General features: G+C 34.3%; 1 protein-coding gene across 7 annotated transcripts in view; it reads right to left on the bottom strand.

The window, feature by feature from the left end:
- Positions 1-21,564, bottom strand: part of LRCH2 (leucine rich repeats and calponin homology domain containing 2) — a 188,345-nt gene that overhangs the window by 42,336 nt on the left and 124,445 nt on the right. For 5 of the 7 annotated variants that reach the window (XR_013992931.1, XR_013992932.1, XR_013992933.1 and 2 more), the window contains exons 12-13: positions 6,831-6,879; positions 6,636-6,752 (exon numbers count right to left, since the gene is read on the bottom strand). Coding sequence is in view for 4 of the 7 variants with exons in the window: in XM_081042435.1 (XP_080898561.1) it covers positions 6,636-6,752; positions 6,831-6,879 (166 nt within the window). In the remaining 3 variants the exon portion in view is untranslated. Of the gene's footprint in view, positions 1-6,635; positions 6,753-6,830; positions 6,880-16,759; positions 16,826-21,564 lie in introns of all 7 variants that reach the window. The other 2 variants (XM_081042437.1, XM_081042438.1) reach the window with 1 other exon arrangement.

Genomic DNA, 21,564 nt, shown 5'->3' with positions numbered 1-21,564 from the left:
TGGCTTCACTACTGAATTCTATGAACATTCAAACAGGATCTACTACCAATCCTTCTCAAACTCTTCCAAAAAATTGAAGAAGAGTCAGTACTCCCTATCTCATTTTATGAGGCCAACATTACCCTGATACCAAAATCTCGTAAGGACAACACAAAAGAAGAAAACTACAGACCTATATCTTTGATGAATACTGATGCAAAAATCCTAAACAAAATTTTAGCAAATCGAATACAACAATGCATTAAAAAGATTATTTATCATGACCAAGTGGGGTTCATCCCTGGGGCACAAGGATGGTTCAACATCAGCAAATCCATCAATGTGAGACATCACATAAACAAAATAAAGGACAAAAATCATATGATTATATCAATTGATGCAGAAACAGCATTTGACAAGATACAGCATCCATTTATGATAAAAACACTTAATAAAATAGGTATAGAAGGATAATACCGTAACATAATAAAGGCCATCTATGACAAGCCCTCAGCTAATCTCATAATTAACTGTGAAAAACTGAAGCCCTTTGGTCTACGTTAAGGAACACGACAGTGCTGTCCCCTATCACCTCTGCTTCTCAACATAGTGTTGGAAGTCCTTGCCAGAGCAATCAAGCAAGAGAAAGAAATAAAAAGCATCCAAATTGGGAATGAAGAAGTTAAATTATCACTCTTTGCAGATGACATGATGCTATATATAGAGTACCCTAAAGACTCCACCAAGAAGCTGTTAGTAACAATCAACGAATACAGAAAAGTTGCTGGCTACAAAATGAACACATAAAAGTCCATTGCATTCCTTTATACTAACAATGAAATCTCAGAAAAATAAATACAAAAAACAATTCCCTTTGCAATTGCAGCAAAAAGAATAAAATACCTAGGAATAAACTTAACGAAGGCTGTGAAGGATTTATATGCTGAAAACTATAAGACATTTTTGAAAGAAATTGAAGATGACACAAAGAAATGGAAAGACATTCTATGCTCATGGATTGGAAGAATCAACATAGTTAAAATGGCCATATTACCAAAAGCAATATACTGATTTAATGCAATCCCCATAAAAATCCCAATGGCATTTTTTAAAGAAATAGAACAAAAAATCATCAGATTTGTTTGGAACCACAAAAGACCCCGAATAGCCAAAGCAATATTAAAAAAAAAAGAACAATACTGGAGGTATCACACTCCCTGATTTTTGCTTGTACTACAGGGCTACAATAATCAAAACAGCATGGTATTGGCAGAAAAACAGACACATAGACCAATGGAATAGAATTGAAAACCCAGAAATAAAACCACATATATATGGACAGATAATTTTTGACAAAGAAGCTAAAAACATACAATGGAGGGAAGACAGCCTCTTCAATAAATGGTGCTAGCAGAATTGGATAGCTATGTGCAAAAGATAAACTGGACTGTTATCTGTCACCATGTACCAAAATTAATTCAAAATGGATCAAAGACTTAAGCATAAGACCTGACACAATAAACTGCATAGAAGAAAACATAGGTACTAAACTTATGGACCTTGGGTTCAAAGAGCATTTTATGAATTTGACTCCAAAGGCAATGGAAGTAAAAGCTAAAATAAACAAATGCGACTGTATGAAACTTAAAAGTTTCTGCACAGCAAAAGAAACCATCAACAAAATAAAAGAGGCAACCGACTTAATGGGAGAAGATTTTTGCAAACAGTTCTTCCGATAAGGGTCTAATATCCAAAATATACATGGATCTCATGAAACACAACAACAAAAAAACAAACAACCCAATTGAAAAATGGGCAGAGGACCTGAAGCAACATTTCTCCAAAGAGGACTTACAAATGGCATATATACATATGAAAAAATGCTCAACATCAGTAATCATCAGAGAAATGCAAATAAAAACCATAATGAGATATCACCTCACCCCAGTCAGAATGGCTATCAGCAACAAGACAAATAGCAACAAGTGTTGGAGAGGCTGTGGAAAAACAGGAACCCTCATACACTGTTGGTGGGAATGCAGACTAGTGCAGCTGCTATGGAAGGCAGTGTGGAGGTTCTTCAAAAAATTACAAATAGAATTACCATATGACCCAGCAATCCCTCTCCTGGGTGTCTACCCAAAGAATTTGAAATCATTTATACATAAAGACACGTGTGCTCCAATGTTCATTGCAGCTTTGTTTATAGTGGCCAAGACATGGAAACAACCAAAATGTCCTTTGATAGATGAATGGATAAAGAAGTTGTGGTATATATACACAATGGAATACTATTCAGTGTTAAGGAAAGATGATATAGGAACATTTGTGACAACATGGATGGATCTTGAGAGTATAAAGCTAAGCGAAATAAGTCAGACAGAAAAAGCAGAGCACCGTATGATTTCACTGATATGTGGTAGATAAACCAGAAACAACAAAAGAACAAGACAAATGAGAAAGAAAAACTCATAGACACAGACAACAGTTTAGTGGTTACCAGAGGTTAAGGGGGGAGGGGGGAAAGAAATGAGGGTAAGGGGGATCAAATATATGGTGATGGAAGGAGAACTGACTCTGGGTGGTGAACACAGAATTGGATTTATAGATGATGTAATACAGAATTGTACACCTGAAATTATGTAATTTCATTAACAATTGTCACCCCAATAAAAGGAAAAAAAAAGATACATTAGAGCTGATTATCCGGCTAGATCTTATTTTAAGGGAAATACAGTACTTAGTTTGCATTAGTGCACATATTTAAAGGTCCTAGAAGCCAAAACTTAATATATATATAGATTTTAATGTATTGTATAAGTTCAATCTTTTTAGTAATTGAAGTCTGCTGTCCTCAATTAATATTAGTCTGAATAACTAAAGTTTTATCACATCTAAATTGAAATACCACAATAAAGGCTTCTTCAGAAACAAAAATGTCAGTTCATCTCTGAAGATTTTATTAATTTCACAGGAAAGACAGTAACTGTGGACAAACTCTGACTCAGAACAAATCAGGTAATTTCACAAGCCCAGTTGGCTTCCTTATTCCAGTATAAAATTAACCATGAAAATAAAAAATACATAAAATATTTTCCTTTGGGGTTAGCCTTGAAATTAAAATATTGTACTATATTATAAAATCAGATGAGTATTGTAAGTCACAATGTTTTATCACAATAGTAATGAGATACGTTTGAAGGCAATTACATATGACATTTCAATAAATCAAATAATCCTTAAAATTAATTTGGTATAGTTATTCTAATGCTTTTTTAACTTTTCTGGTTTAGAAATCAATTGCGAAATGCATTTAGAAATTCATGTGCTATTATTGTTACCAGAAATTAAAGCTACTAATTTATATTGTACAATTTATCAACCGGTTAGATTTTTATATTTTGTTGTATATCTTATTAAAATAATATTAATACATTTCTGTAAAAAGATTTTTAATAAGTAGTGTATTTCCTGGAATACCTTTACTTTGAGAAATGCAGTGATTTTATTTTGACAACAAGGACATTAAATTTTATTTACTAGAGTAGTAATCAACACGACAGTGGCAGGGGAGTCTAGAAGAATTAATGTTAACTCTCCTAAATTGATTTACTTCCTAATATAATCTGACCTAGTTTATCTTCTTTTGCTCACGTAATCTGGCCAATATGTTGAAACATTTTTTACTTATTTTCAGGGGCTTGCCTGAAAAACATACTAACCAAAATTAATCTTGTCAACTAAGAAGCAGTAACAGAGACACACATACACACATACAAACACTTTTGATAAATATACTGAATAATAGCATCATGAACAATTTATCATGAAACACAAAGAAATCCTATGGCTCAGTCATTTATACCTGTTAGGATAAAATTGCACAATAGCTCTGTATGTTTCATAATAAAGCAAAGCTAAAGGAGTCATCGCTGAGCAAGCTCAGAGATATTTTGATATAAATTTCCAGAGTAGTAGATTTTAACGTTTAATGTCCAGATTAAGTTCAGTAACACATCCTATGAATAATCAGTTTGCATGTTAGGTGACAGGTAATTAAGAGAAATTTTCATTTTGAAAGAACATCATTTCATTGGAATCGCTGATTTTTAATCATGAAAATACTGGCAATGCTGAATAACGGTTTTGACTTAATTTAGAGAGCAGTATCTCAACTTTATAATTTATTTTTCACATTTTAGGGAAAAAAATTGTTGACATTCAATTTTTCTCAAGTGTCCTAACACTGACATCTTCTGATTATTGAGCAGAACTACGTATCTCCTTAAAACATTTTCCAGTCATTGAAGCTTATCTTTGTACCCACTTTACTCAGTATGGAAGAAATTAACATCTGTCAAACGATGATTACGTAATGGACACTTCAGAGATGATCTCATAGCAACTTATAAAATAGCAATAGTATAGAACATATGTTTAAGCCATAAAAATAAAATGCTTATTAACAAATGATGCTATCAAATCAACCTATTTTTTAAAGGGTCACCGAGGCCTCTATTAAGACATTATTGAGAAGTTCACCTGAGTTACTGTAAAATATTTAAAAAACAATAAAACTGTATTGATTTGAAAGTGTTTGTTCATTTGATATTAGGCTACCTACAGTAGGTAAACAGGCAACATAGCATAGGCACTGGGTTCAAATCTTGACTCAGCTGCTTATTAGCAAAGTGATGTGAAGCATATTACTTTGCCTCCCTGTTCTTTAATTTCCCCATCTGTAAAATAGAAATGACAATAATTGTGTTTACTCCAAAGTACTTAGAACAGTACCTGGCACTTAGTAAGTGCTATGCAAGTGTTTTGATAAATAGACTTTGTCTGTTTTTACTATACCAGAAGACAAAATAAATATTAAAATCTTTTTTCTTAGTTAGGAATACTAAAATTCCCCCCACATCATCAGTAATTCATCAAGTTTTATCTATTAACAAAGTTTATTCAGTGCCTTTGTTCAAGGCCCCATAAACTAAAAAAGGGGACTTTAAAATAAATGCCAGAATAGGAACATAACTGCAAATCTGTAAAGGATTGGGATAATAGACTTACACCACTAATGACCAGGGTTCTTGATTAGAATGTCCTTCCCTTTTTCCCTATGTGTTTAATTTCTTCGTTACCTCTCATATTGACATGAGACTCATTCAAAAGATTCAGTAGGGCTGTCCCAGTGGCTCAGGCAGTTGGAGCTCCGTGCTCCTAACGCCGAAGGCTGCCGGTTCGATTCCCACATGGGCCGATGGGCTCTCAATCACAAGGTTGCTGGTTTGACTCCTTGACTCCCGCAAGGGATAGCAGGCTCTGATCCCTGCAACTACGATTGAACACAGCACCTTGAGCTGAGCTGTCACTGAGCTCCCGGATGGCTCAGTTGGTTGGAGCACGTCCTCTCAACCACAAGGTTGCTGGTTGGACTCCCGCAATGGATGGTGGGCTGCGCCCCCTGCAACTAACAATGGCAACTGGACGTGGAGCTGAGCTGCGCCCTCCACAACTACGACTGAAAGGACAACAACTTGACTTGGAAAAAATCCTGGAAGTACACACTGTTCCCAAATAAAATCCTGTTCCCTTTCCCCAATAAAATCTTTAAAAGAAAGATTCAATAGTTATTTGTTGAAAGATTAAATTTATCACAGACTTGCTAAGAGATATAACATTTTTGGAGTAACATATGATACTACATCTGAATATGTTATACTCCCGTATAAGAAACCAGATCAATGTGCATAAGGACCCACTTCCAGCAAACAGAGAAAAACATGAAATATGTTCCTATTTATTAGTGATATAAACCTCAAATTACCTATAATTTAACTTAAAACTAACTATTCAGATGAAAGCATTATTATTAAATAAAAATTGGACTTTTGAATAGAAAAGGTGCACAAAGACAACAGATTTTGCTACTAATGGATCAGGAGCTACATTGTTTGCATTGTTCATTTGAGTCAGAAATGCCAGTGATTGATTCTGATTAGTACTCAAGATTATTTCAATTCCAATGAATGGCATCTGTAAATATAGCAGACCTTAACCATAAATAGATAATATTACAATATTTACAACGGTCTATACAGTAATATTTCATTAGAAATATGCTAACTACTAGAAATTTGGGATAATTCAGATGGTCTGAGCTTTTAATTTAGTTAAGATCAACGACCACTATAAGAAATCTACTAATGTAATAACAAGAAAAAAAAATGGCAGGGAAAATGCTTTCAATCATTTTTAGAACCACATAAATGGCATATATTTACAAAGAAACAGTTATATGTTAATTGCTAATATGTGTTAACTACTTATTGAAAGAAATCCAATGAAAGACCTTTTCTAGGCAAATCTTTTAAAACATTACTACATATTAGTACAATTAGCATTGTAGCAAACATTAATATTTCTTGTAAAGTATTTAGGAAATCACAATTCAGACTGAGCTCATTCTTAATTATTCTGAATTGCTCAAATTTTATGGATATAACTGGATCATGTTATTTATACTACACATATGTGGGAAATCAAGATAAAATAACACATTTACTATATTTAACTAGAGTTATATTCTACTTTGTTAACACAAAACTGATAAAAACTAATAATTACAAAGTAATTTTACAATTTTAATAAAGTACCTTGAAATATTCTTTTCTAATCTGCTTGCTCCGCCTCCTTTCTTCACTCTGCCAGATTATAGGTTGAGATTCCGGCCACTGCTGTTCATCTATTTGATCCTTCTGATTTTCTAAGGGCTGTAATGAAATAATTTCTTTTAACTAAATAAATGAGAACAAAATATTAGATACAGTAGTAATTTAATTTCCTCTTACCTGCCATGTGAGAGGTGATAATGGTGAATCAACTTCATCTGCAGAGACACTAAAAAAGATGGCTTCATATGTTAAAATATTTAGAATTACCCTTAGGTATACATTATGAATATTATATTATAAAGCTGTCTCTTTGTTTTACTAGAAATTTAGAGAATTTACCCCTGCCTGTGCCTTGAACTAATAACATAAAACTTAAAGTTGACAAAAATATACCTAAGTCCCCAATCAATTATGTTGCTTTAAAAAAATATCAAAATGGGCTTATTTAATATCACCCTATATGCATAGGACTATTCCAAGGACTTTTTAGAGGCCAAAGGAAATATCTAGAGACCTACAGTCAAAGAACAGACAGGATATTTATTATATTAAAACCAGTACCCAAAACTAAAAAAAGGAAAAAAAAAGAAACAACTAATAATTTCTCTAGACAAATTTGTTTGAGTCTAAATGCCGAAGAGCTTAGGGGCGTTAATTCTTTTCTACCTGTGAATTACTGATTATGAGTCTCTAACCTTTAATTCTGACACACAGGGGCAATGGTAGAAATTCTTTCCATCCAGTGTTTGTGGAGTAAGATAAACCATACATGCTATTGTTAGATAACAAATTTGAACAAGAAGTTCCGTTGGAATAAATATACAAACAAAATGTCCACTAGAGCTGGTATGATTCAATACTACTGTGGAACTTCTCTACAGTACAGTAAGAAAACAATATTTAAAAATTAGAGAGAAACAAATTCCCCAAATTTATAGAAAATATGATTACCCAAGGAAAATAAAACACAAAAAGTCTATTAAGAGAAGAAAGGTTAGCAGTTACAGGAAAAAAAATATAAAAGATAGTAGCTTTCCTATATATCACCTATAACAAGTAATAAAATAGATTAGGAAAAAAATCTCATTTATATAAGGAAGGAAAAGTAAAAAATACCTAGGAAGAAACTTAACTGCACATGCAAAAGAACTACAAGAAAAAACTACAAATGTCTAGTAAGAGACTTGAATGACTAGAAAGTTCTCAGACAGAAAAATTAAATATTATAACTTCTCCTTCAAACTGATAGCTGAAATAGACTATAGTTAAAAGAAGATACCCTAAGAAGTGTTTTTGGGTTTGTTTTAGAAATTTGATAAAAGAGTTACAAAGTTATTTGAAAGAATAGATAATCAAGAAGAAAAAGTTATATAATAAAGGGGACTTCCCTAATGGGAAATTACACATAATCTAATAAATTACAGAAATAAATTAGTACTACCTCCAGAATCTGTAGATTTTCAAATGGAAGAGAAATACAGGACTATAAGTAGAACAACTTAAGATAAAAATGAAGTTTAAAATTATTGTGGAAATGATAGATTATGTAACAAATAGTGTTGAGTAGGGTTTCCAGGCGGGGAATTCCCTCCCGTTCTCAGGAACTTCTTTTCTTTCCCATTCCTGAATCCCGAGAAAAGTTGGTTGGGAAATTGGGAAAATCAGATCCTTGAACCCAGTAACACCCACAGTGGGAAATACACATACTACTCACAATGTATCTCTTAGACATTTTTCCTATTTATCTCTAGAGTTTCCAGGAGGGAATTACCGCCTGATCCTGGGAATTTTTTTTTTTTCTTTTTCGTTCCGAATCCCAAGAAAAGTTGGTCGGGAAATCGCGAAAATCAGATCCTTGAACCTAGGTGGTTTGTAGTTTCAGCTGTCACTTTGTGGAAATGATTCACTTTAAAGAACAGAAAACAGTTTGTATCTCGGGATTCGGGAATGGGAAAGAGAAAAAAAATTCCTGAGAATGGGAGGGAATTCCCGCCTAGAAACCCTAGTGTTGAGACAACTGGTTAACCAAATGTAAAATATATACTGAAAGAAAAAAGAAAAAGAGAGGGAGAGAAGGTGAGGGAGTGAGAAAATGAAGGAAAAAGAGAGGAAGAGAGGAAGGAAAATAATTAGATTTCTTACGGCATATTAAATACCAAAATTAATGGACTGAAATATTTAAATATAAATAAAAGATGAAATCATATAAGTATATGAAAACTGTGGTCAGTAGTTTTTTTATATGTTATGGTAGAGAGGGCATATGAAAGAAACAATCACAATTAAACACTGATGAACTACATAAAATGTAAAAATCAGATTTACATCTGGCCAAGACAGAATTAACAGAGACCAGATTTATACCCTAGCTGAAAACAATAAACAACAGACAAAATATATAAAATTATACTTTTTAAGACATTGAATATCAGGGAGAAGAAAAAAGACTTTATCCCTTAGACATGAGTAATAAACAAGGTGAACCCCACAATTGAGTCAGTTTGCTGCAGGAAGAGAGTCTCCAGGCCACAGGCCAGAGAGAGGGAACAAAGGCGGGGACAGGGGGCTCTCTGAATTGAGGAAACAAAGCTGGGAGCCAAGGAGAAAAAGGACGGAGTTAATAGGAGAAAGCAGCAAAGAAAAGAGCAATGCACAGAGAAAGAACTTAAGAGCTCTACAGAGGCATCCTTCAAATTTTCACTTAAGGAATGATTGCTGACCATATGTGTGAGGAAACTACCCTAGGCAAAAGAATTACCAGAAAGATGAGAGAGTAATTCTCAGTATCACAGAGGACTAGGAGTAATACCAGTTTCTACCAACCGGAGTAGAAAACCTTATAGTTCATAGGGGCATCAGGGTAAGAATATTAAGCAAGGTCTTACCACAGCAGTGGGGGCAAATCTGGTCCTAGACTAAGACCTCAATGTAATCACTTGTCATGTGATCCCACATAACAAGTCATAAAATCAAGTCCCCAAAATATAAAGTTATTGCCAAATAATTTAACCACATCCCAGAAAAAAAGTTAAAGAATATTTATAGCAATACTAAAATATCCAGTACCAACATAGGTAAAGTTCACAATATGTGGTATCCAATCAAAAATTCAACCGGGTAATGTTCAGGAAGCTAGAGGAAAAGACTGAACATGTTCAGCACAGACATGACAGATATAAAATAGATAAAAATCAAAGTTCAAGTGATAAAAAGTACATTGGAAATTAAAAATAAACCGGATGGGATTAACTGCAAATTAGACATTTCATAAGAAATGATCAGTGAACACAATGACATCATAAAAGAACTAGCAAAAATCAAATACAGAAAGAAAAATACTGAAGAAGAATGACTAGAAAGAACATCAGTGTTCTGTGGAAAACTACAAGTGGCCTAATATACATATAATTAGGGTTCCAGAAGCATAGCTCGGGTGACAGAAAAGATATTTGAAAAAATAACAGCCCCTAATTTTCAAATATCGTGAAAATAATAAACCCACAAATTCAAGAAACTCAATGAACTCCAAGCAAAAGAAACATGAAAACTACACAAAGATACATAATAATCAAATTACTTAAAAACAAACAATAAAAAGAAAATGGAAAAAGCAGCCAGAAAAAGACACATTAGGTTCAGTAAAACAGATATTGACAACACGGTTTTCACTGGAAACAACACAACCCAGAGGACAATGGAGAAACCTCTTTAAAGTTCTGTACTGAAAGGAAAAAAAAGTCAACCTAGAATTTTGTACTAGCAGAAGTATCTTTCAAAATTGAAGGCAAAATAAAGACACTTCAGACATGCAGAAGCTGAAATAACTCAACATGAGCAGACCAGCAGTGAAAGTAATGATAAAGTATCTCTTTCAGATAGAAGGGGAATAATGTACATGGAAACATAGACCTACACAAAGGAATAAAGGGTACTGGAGATGGTAACTATGGAAGTGAAGCATAAGACATTATTCCAATTATTTAAATATCTTTAAAGAAACAAATGACTGTTTAAAGCAAAAATAATAAGACACTGTAGCATTTGTAATATATACAGAAGTAAAAGATAAGGCAAAAATACAACAAAGACCAAGAGGAAAAGAAATAGAAATATACTGAAGGTTCCTATACTATATATGAAATGGTATAATAGTACTTGAAGGTACACTGTGAAAACTTAAATATTATACTTTAAACCCTAAAACAATCACTAACATAACAATGTTATAGTGAGTGAGGCCAGAAAGTAAATAGAAATTTTATTACATTGTTAATTTTTAAAAATTTATGTTTCGATTACCATTGACATACAATATTACAGAAGTTTCAGGTGTACAAAACACTATAGTGATTAGACATTTATACACCAGAGTGATAACCCTAGTAAGTCTAATAGCCACCTGACACTGTACATAGTTATTACATTATTGACTATATTCCCTATGCAGTACTTTACATTGCCATGACTATTTTCTTTCAATTATACTTGATATTCAATATTATTTTATATCAGTTTCAGGTGTACACCATAGCAGTTAGACACTTACATAATTTATGAAGTGATCCCCCAAATAAGTAGCACCCCTCTGACATTATAGCTCTTACAATATTATTGACTATATACCCCATACGTTACTTTACAACTTCATGTCTGTTCTATAACTACCTACTTATACTTCTTAATACATTCACATTTGTCACCCCCGTCCCATCTGGTAACCATCAGTTTGTAATCATTATCTATGAGACTGTTTCTGTTTTGTTTGTTCAAGTATTTTGTTCTTTTCAATCCACATGTAAGTGAGATCATATGGTGTTTGTCTTTCTCAGTCAGACATATTCTATAATTTAATTGTAATTGTAATGTGATCCTGGGAATTGGCAGGCTTAGCGTTCACCTATTCTGCCATCTTGAAATCACTCCAATAAGTAGGAATTTTAAAATATAATTTAAAAGATGGCAGAAAAAGAGAAAAGACAGCTATAAAGAATAGATAAGACTAAAAGGAAACACATGAGACAGTAGATTTAAACCCATTAATATCAATAATCACATTAAATATAAACAATCTTAACATCGCAATTAAATGTCAGATTGGCAGATTTGATTAAAAAAAAGTTACTATATACTAAATACAAGAAACCCACTTTTTCCATAATGACACACACTGATTAAAAATAAAAGGATGGAGAAAATTATTAACACTATTCAAAAGAAAGCTGGTATGAATATATTAATATCAGAAAAATAGACTTCACAGCAAAGATTATTACCAGGAATATAAAGAAAGTGATTTCATCATGTCAAAGGTGTAAATTCACCAAGATGACATCACAATCCTAAACATTTATGTATCTGATAATGAGATAGGGAAATCATAGGCAGTCATGACACATGGCGGAGGACCTCAAGGCCAAAGAGAACAGTAGCTGACAGGAAAAAAAAATGTAGCGAAGGGAACTAGGGGATACTGCATCAGACTGCAGAGTCAGTCAAGGCACCAGTCCAGGTGAAGGCGAGTGGGGTGCGGGGTGGGGGGCAATCAGCTTTTACTTCTGGTAAACAACTTAAAAATTGCAGACTCAAGGACGTACAGTCCCCTAGTCTCCGGGTGCAGTTCAGCCTGTAGGGCATTCCATTCGGATCTCCCCCTACTTCCCCCGCCTACTCGGAGAGCTCTACTCTAGTGCTTTTCGCTTTTGCAATAAGACTGTATACTGCTTAAATTTACCTCTCCAAGTCCGCATTCTCATTCTTCGAGTACGTGAGACTACGAACTCCAGGCACCAGTATATGAGCATATAAAATATATATGTTGGATTGAGGTCTGCAAAACAAGTTGTTCACTAGTAGGGACAGGACTATAGCCACACATGTATAAGAATTAAATAAAAAACATGTTTTTGTGTGAAACTGAGCATAACAAAATTGAGTGATAAACACATTTTCCAAACAACTTCTGGTTATCACCTAAGAAATAAACAACTCCTGGAAAACCACTTCTGGTTATCACGTAAGAAGTAAACAAGTCCAAGGAAAATAGGATAAAAGCAGAACTCCAGAACAATGCTGTGAGTAATCTGACTGGGTGCTCCGGCTAAGATCCTCTGAGAGGTTCTGAGTGAGACACTATCCGACAGTCATCTGCAAGGGGCAAACCATGAAACTCCGGGACTCTCTGAAGTTCTTCCTTGCAAGACCAGCTCGCCTCAGACCTGTGGTGGGCCCAGTCGCCTCTGCCGGACCAGGGACCTTCACCACCTCAATTGACTCTGGGACTTGGTTCGTTATTAAATTTTATTCTATTCTGTATAACCTTCTGTGCTTACCAGAGCATTGGCCTCTGGAAGGACATTGGCTCCCAAATAAAGCTGTTACTCACTCTATGTGAACCTGTGTGCAGGGACTCTGTTCCCCATTCACGTCAAGAGTACCACACAGGGACGTAGGGCCCTGCAGAGGGGTTAATGTCCCCTTGACTTTCAGTAATAGACTGAAATGTGGCGAATGCCCTTACAGGCGCTCACAAAAACCAGACATCAGAATCCTATATCAAAAACAGCTTCAGAATTGATAAAGGAAAAATGATAGAACTTTAAGAAGGAGAAATCCACAAGTAGTTTTGGAGATTTTAGTAGTCTTAATAATTGATAAAGCCAACATTGTAGTGTGCCTGGGGGGTGTGTGGTAATGATAAACAATAAAAAGAAGTATACATTCAGAATGTCAGATGGCAAAAGTATACATTTAGAATGTCAGAATGTCAGACATTATTATGCTCTGCGGAGAAAAATAAAACAAGGTATGAAAAAGGGACAAAGGCATGGGGGAGGCATGCTCTTGTATGTAAGTTGCTCATGGAATACCTTGCTGATGAAGTAACATTGGAGCAGAAACCTGAAGGCAAGGGAATAGGCCATATGTTTATCTGGGAATGAAAATCATTCCAGGCAAGGGCAGAATTCTTGAGGAGGGCAAAAATGTCTGGTGTACTGAGATTCACAAGGACACCAGTAGAGCTGGAGAACTAACCAGGAAGAATGAGGCAAGAGAGGAAGAGGGTAGGGAGCCAAATAATGTAGAAGTTTACAAATCCTTAAAGGACTCTAGTTTTTATCCTAAATGAGATGAGAAGTCATTAGAGAATTTTGTGAAGAATGACATGATCTGACTTACATTTAAAAAATATCAATCTGATGGTTTTTGGAAAACAGACTAAAGGAAATCAAGTGCAGAAAGGAGACCTGTTAGGAGGCTCCTTTGTAATAACTGAAGTAAAAGAGGGCTAGTGCTAGGGTGGTAGGTGTGGAGATGGTGGTTAAGATGTAATCAGATTCTGGGTATATTTTGAAAGTACAATCAATAAGATTGGCTAAGGATTAGACATGGGCTGTGAAAGAAAGTGACAAGTTAAGGATGGCTCTGAGGATTCTGACCTGAGCAACTGGAAGGTTGAAGTTGACATTTTCTAAAATGGGAAAAAATGCAGGATGAACATGTTTAGAGGTACAAGGAGGGAGATTAAGAGTGTGGTTTGAGAAAGTTAAGTTTCATGTGCCTATTATACAGTAGTTCCCCCTTATCCACGGGATATACATTCCAAGACGCACAGTGGATGCCTAAAACAGCAGATAGTACTGCTGTTAGGTTTTCCTTTACATACATACCTTTTCACTTAAAGGAAATACTTTATGGCTTTGGCATATCCAAATTGCCAGCATTACTACTCTTGCGCTTTGGGACATTATTAAGTAAAATCAGGGTTACTTGAACCCAAACACTGCAATACCATAATACTTGATCTGATAACAGAGACAGCTACTACATGACTGATGAGAAGGTAGCATATACAGCATGGATACACTGGACAAACAGATGATTCACATCCTAGGCAGGATGGAAGGGGACGGCTCAATATTTCATCATGCTACTCAGAACAACAAACAATTTAACAATTATGAATCACATCTTTCTGAAATTTTTCATTTAACATTTTCAGACTGTTGGTGACTGTGGATAACTGAAACTGCAGAAAGTGAAACCACAATAAAGGAGGGGCTATTGTACATCAATGGGAGAGTGTTGAATGGGCAACAGGTAATATAGTTCTGCATTTTGTGTGTGTGTGTGTATATATATATGTGTATATATATATAAACACATATATATATACACACACACACACACATGCACATGCAAATATACATGCACATATATAGAATAAAAGATCTAAAGAGAAAATTACCAAAATACTATGACTTGTCATCTCTGAGGAATAGAATAATAGGTGATGTTTATTTGTTTATTTTCTTCTTGTATTTAAATTTTCCAATTTTTCAACAATAAAGCTATACTACTCTTATCATCAGAAATAATTAAAGTATATTTGTTTTAAATAAGAAATTGGGTGATTGTTTTGAAAATGAGTTGAAGTAATACCCTGTGAAAAAAAGACCAGGATTGGATATCACAGTTTTGAGGTTGAGGTAGCGGTGTCTTTCTAGAGAATATGAGGAACCTAGGGAGGAAGCTTAAGATGGTAATGATAGGAAATGAGAGTGAAGGTAACAACAGAAACATTAAGGAGATATGTAAGATAACAGAATCAGTGTTCAAAAGGGGAGATGGGTTAAATCCAGTTAAATGAAATTTGACATAGATGAATGTTTCTAGACATGGATATAAAAAATCATCTTGTGCTTGAACTGAATTCTGAAAGCCTAAGTGAAAAAGAAAAGAAGGCAGTCCCAGCATAGAGACCATACAGAACACAAAGATGTGAAACTATGCTGGAATAAAGAAAGGAGTATTCCTAGGTGCAAAAGGTGCCAGTGGAAGAGTTCATGAGATGAGGCTCTAGAGGTAGGCAGAAACTCGCTTCAATCCTATGGGTTACGCCAAAAATTTTAAGCTTTATCCTAAAAGAAAGAACCATTAAAAGATAATAAATGGGAGCCACGTAGGCAGACTTGTGTTGTAGACCTATCACTCTTACATCAGTGCAGAATACAGATTTAAAGGTAAGCAAAAGTGAAGAAAGGAAATGTCTGGAGATTGTTGCAGTAATCCAGGTGGGGAAAGATAGGGCCTGAACCAACATAAATGCAATAGAAAACAAGAGGTTGAAACAGATGCAAGTAATGCTAAGAAGCAATAATTATCTGTGACTGACTGGATGGGGGGATGCATAAGAGAGAGGAATACATGATAATTCCAAAATTGCTCCAAAGTCACTTGAGTGACTACATACTGTTACATTCACTCAAGCAACCACAGAGGACAAAAAATAGGTTTGGGGAAAAGGAAGTTCAGTTTCGACTATGAGGTATATAGGAAAAGGCATCAGTGGGAAGTGTGGAAGTGGAAGAAGCAAAGTGTTCTTAGAACCATGTTCAGACTTGGGGGTCTGGAGCCAAACAAATGGGTTTGAATCCTCACTGTACCACTTACTAGTTGTATGACCTGGAGCAAGTTATGATAATTTCTGAGTCTCAGTCTTCTCACAAAATAGGGATAACAACTCATAGTTATTGTGAGGATTAAATGAGAAAACACATTTAAAGAACTCAGAAAAGTAAACACGTAACAAGCATTAAACAAATGTTAATTCTTTCTGTGTGTACTTATCTACCCACCAAAAGAATGAACACAAATTTTATACTTCTCTACAATTAAAATATGTGGACTTAGACCATGTATTCATATAGAAGAATTTAGTAATACCCAATTTAAATAAAAAAGGAAACTATAGAGAATAAACACAATCAATGATAAAGAAACACATTATTCCTAGCAGTAATAGTAATAAAATAAATGTTTGCTGAATTAATAAATGAATAAATAATTCTACCATCAAGACAAAATACAGGTATGAGCACTAAAAGAGATCAATTATGTAGTTATATTAAATCAACATGATTTATGTAGTTATATTATGTAGTTATATTAAATCAACATCAATTATTCAACTAAATCCCATATACAGGAAGAGCACTGTCGGAGGATCAAGTCTCAATATAAAATATTAAATATTGAGTCGGTTTTAGCTCAAGTGGTTACTTCATCATGGCAGACTACTAAATGTAAGGACTAAGATATTTTTATACCTCTTTATGCAATCCACAGTTTGTTTTGGCTTGCTTCTTGTAACATAATTTAAATGATTAAGAATCCTAGAAATAAATTAACACATTAATTCCAAAACATATTAAAGAGAATAGTGTATACACATGATATAAAGATTGCCACAAAAACTACATCTGGTCCATGATCTTTACAAGAAAACATGTATAAATATTATTTAGATCACATGCCCATGAGCACACTAGCTATTATAATGAAATTAACCTCACACAGGCCTACATGTATATTCTTTCATAAACCCTTTCTCGGGGCTTGGAAATCTTCTGGCCATGCTATTGTCCTGTGTATTTCTAACTTTTGCTGAGAGAGAAGATACAGAGATGCAGATCGTTTAGGTACCATCATGGCGGATTTAATTTTCCCACCAATGCAAATGATAGGTTTATATAAATATAATAAACAATCATTCTACCAAAAGTCAAATAATAAACATTAATTCTGAATGCAAAGATAGTACTAAAGTTCAACTATTTTTTTTAAAAATCCCACAAGATTAGGCCACCACCGTTACCCTAATTCCAAAACCAGACTCAGACATTACCAAAAAAAAAAAAAAATTATAGGCTGATATCCATAATGAACATAGATGCAAAAATCCTCAACAAAATGTTACTAAACCAAATTCAGCAATACATTAAAAAGATCATACACCATACTCCAGGTGGATTTATTCTTGGTATGCAAGGTTGGTTCAATATCGGCAAATAAATGAATACGATACACCACATGAACAGAAGAAAAAAAAATCATGATTCTTTCGATAGATGCAGAAAAAGCACTTGACAAAATCGAACATCCATTTATGATAAAAACTCTCATTAAAGTAGGAATACAAGGAACATATCTAAACATAATAAAGGCCATATATGACAATTCCACAGCTAACATCATACACAATGGGGAAAAGCTAAACGCATTCCCCTTAAGATCAGGAACAAGAAAAGGACGACCACTTTCACAAATTTTATTCAACATACTATTGAAAGTCCTTAGCCACAGAAATCAGGCAAGAAAAAGAAACAATATGCATACAAATTAGAAAGAAGTAAAACTATCATTATTTCCAGATGACGTGACACTGCAGATAGGGAATCCCAAAGATTCCACCAAAAAACTATTAGAAGTGATAAATAAATCTGGAAAAATAGCAGGATACAAAATTAAAATTCAGAAATTGGTTGCATTTTTTTAAATTAAAGTTTATTGGGGTGAAAACTGTTAGTAAAGTTACATAGATTTCAGGTGTTCAATTCTGTAGTACATCATCTATATCTCATATTGTGTGTTCACCACCCAGAGTCAGTTCTCCTTCCATGACCATATATATATATTTTTTTATTAAATTTATTGGGGTGACAATTGTTAGTAAATTTACATAGATTTCAGGTGTACAATTCTGTATTACATCGTCTATAAATCCCATTGTGTGTTCACCACCCAGAGTCAGTTCTCCTTCCATCACCATATATTTGATCCCCTTTACCCTCATCACCCACCCCCCACCCCCTTACCCTCTGGTAACCACTAAATTATTGCATGACCATATATTTGACCCCGTTTACCCTCTTCAATAATCACCCTCCCCCTTATTCTCTGTTAACCGCTAAACTATTGTCTGTGTCTGAGTTTTTGTTTTCTCATTTGTTTGTCTTCTTTTGTTGTTTTCAATTTTATATACCACACATCAGTGAAATCATATGATTCTGTACTTTTTCTGTCTGACTTATTTCAGTTAGCATTATAATCTCAAGATCCATCCATGTTTTTGCAAATGGTACTATTTTATCTTTTCTTATGGCTGAATAGTATTCCATTGTGTATATATACCACAACTTCTTTATCCATTCATCTATTAAAGGACACTTTGGTTGTTTCCATGTCTTGACCACTGTAAATAAAGCTGCAATGAACATTGGAGCACATATGTCATCAGAGATATTGGTCTGTAATTTTCTTTTTTTGTGTTATCCTTACCAGGTTTTGGTATCAGGGTAATGTTGACCTCGTAAAATGAAGTAGGAAGTATGGACTCTTCTTCAATTTTTTTGAGAGAGTTTAAGTAGGACGGGTATTAGATCCTCCTTGAATGTTTGGTACAATTCACTAGTGAAGCCATCTGGTCCCGGACATTTGCTTTTGGGAAGTTTTCAGATTACTGATTCAATATCCTTACTGGTGATTGGTCTATTTACATTCTCCAATTCTTCGTGATTCAGCCTAGGACGGCTATATGTTTCTAAGAACTAATCAATTTCTTCTAGGTTATTGAATTTGGTGGCATATAATTCTTCATAGTATTCTTGGATGATCCTTTGTATTTCTGTGGTATCTGTGATAACATCCCCTCTTTAATTTCTGATTTTCCTTATTAGTGTCTTTTCTCTTTTTATCTTAGTTGAGTTTAGCCAAGGGTTTTTCAATTGTATTAATCTTTTCAAAGAAACTGCTCTTTCCTGCATTAATTTTTCCTATTGTCTTTCTGTTCTCAATTTAGTTCTGCTCTGATTTTTATTATTTCCTTCCTTCTGCTGACTTTGGATTTCATTTGTTCTTCTTTTCCTAGTTCTTGAAGGTGTAACGTGAGGTCATTTATTTAGGATTTTTCTTGTTTCTTGAGATACGCCTGTAATGATATAAATATCCCTCTTAAAACTGCTTTCGCTGCATTCCAAAAATTTTGGTAGGATGTATTTTCCATTCACCTTTGTTTCTACGCATCTTTTGATGTCTCCTCCTATTTCTCATTTGACCCAGTCCTTCATAAAAAGTATGTTGCTTAATTCCACTTATTTGAGGATTTTCCTGTTTTCTCTTCCAATATCTTGGTGATATCCAATTTCAAAGCCTTGTGATCAGAGAATATGCTTGGTATGATTTCAATCTTCATAAATATGCTGAGGCTTCTTTTATGTTCCAGTATATGGTCTATCCTTGAGAATGTTCCATGTACACTATAAAAGAATATACTGTCTGATGTTCTAGGATGAAGTGCTCTATAAATGTCAATTATGTCCATTTCATCCTATGTGTTATTTAGGGCTGATATTTGTTTATTTATTTTTTTGTTTGGATGATCTAGCCATAGCTGTCAATGTTGTATTTACAATGTAGTATAATTGTGTTTTGGTCAATTTCTCCCTTTAGTTCTGTTACTAGTTGCTTGGTATATTTTGGTGCTCCCTGATTGGGGGCATAAATATTGACTGTTATGTCTTCTTGTTGTATAGTTCCCTTTATCATTATTAAATGTCCACCTTTGTCTCGTTACATTTTTTATCCCGTAGTCTGTTTCATCTGATATCAGTATAGCTACACCTGATTTTCTCTGGATACCATTTGCTTGGAGTGTCAATTTTCAGTTTCATTTTGAATCTATGTTTATCCTTGTAACTGATATGTGTCTCTTGGAGGCAGCATATGATTGGGTTTAGTTTCTCGATGCAATCTGCTACTCTGGGCCTTTTTATCGGTGAGTTCATTCCAATTACATTTAGTGTGATCATTGATATGTGAGGATTTCCTATCATTCTACCTTTGGTTTTCTGGTAAGACTGTGTCTCCATTGTTTCTTTGCCTTTTTGTTGTTGTCTGTTATTTCTGTGTGGTGGTATTCTATGATTCTTCCCTCTGTTTCTTCTTTCAGTATGTTCTATATTTGAGGTTTGGATTTTTTGAGTGGTTACCATTAAGATTATGCAAAAGAATGTTTGATATTTAGAGTATTCCATTTTCTTCAGCATGGTTAAGTTCTCCATTCCTTTATTAGAGTTCAGGCCTTTACTCTCCCCCTTTTATGTTTTGGTTGTCACAAATTATCCCTCTTTATGCTGGCTGAATAGCATCCTTCAGTATATCTTGTAGTGTAGGTCATGCATTAGAAAATTCCCTCAGCTTCTATAGGTCAGGAAAGGTTTTTATACCTCCTTCATATCTAAAGGGTATGTTTGCTGGGTGTATTATTCTTGGCTCATAATTTCTCTATTTGAATAGTTTGAATATTTGATTCCACTCCCTCCTGGCTTGTAGAGTTTCTGCTGAAAAATCTGATGATAATCTAATGGGCTTTCCTTTGTAGGTTACCGTCTTCTTTTCCCTGGCTGCCTTGAGGATTCTTTCTTTGTAGTTAATTTTTGACAGCTTCAATTCAATGTGCGTTGAAGGTCTGTTGGGATTGAGGTAATTAGGTGGTTCTATTTGCTTCTCGAATTTGAGGTTCCAGTTCTTTCCAGAAGTTTGGGAAGTTCTCGTTGACTATTCGTTTGAACATACACTCTGTTCCCTTCTCTCTTTCTTCTTCTTCTAGTATGCCCATTATTCTTATATTGCTCTTTCTGATGTAGTCTGAAATTTCTTGTAGAGTTGTTTCATTTCTTTTAACTCTAGTCTCTGTCTAGAAGACACAGAGAAGAAGTCTCTGTCTTCTTTGATCTGTATCATTTCCAGATTTCTATCTGCGATGTCACTGATTCTTTCCATCAGGTTAACTGTACTACCTAAGCTGGCTATTTCATCCTTCATTTCTTTTATGGAGTTCTTAATCTCCAGAAATTCTATTTTGTTCTTTTATAAAATTTCAGTCTTTTTGGTCAAATGTTCATTTTGTTCTTTGATTGTGTTTCTGAGTTCATTACACTGACTTTGTGTGTTTTCTTGCATCTGCTTGAGTTTTTTCATAACAGCCATCTTGAATTCCCTCATTGAAGTCACATATTTCCATGTCTTTAAGTTCATTCTCTGGAGACTTTTCATTTTCTTTTTGAGCTGTCTT

The sequence above is a fragment of the Rhinolophus hipposideros genome (genome assembly GCF_964194185.1).
Source record: "Rhinolophus hipposideros genome assembly, chromosome: X".
Taxonomy (NCBI): domain Eukaryota; kingdom Metazoa; phylum Chordata; class Mammalia; order Chiroptera; family Rhinolophidae; genus Rhinolophus; species Rhinolophus hipposideros.
The sequence above is the reverse complement of the archived record's forward strand: the minus strand, read 5'-3'. Positions and strand labels throughout refer to the sequence as shown.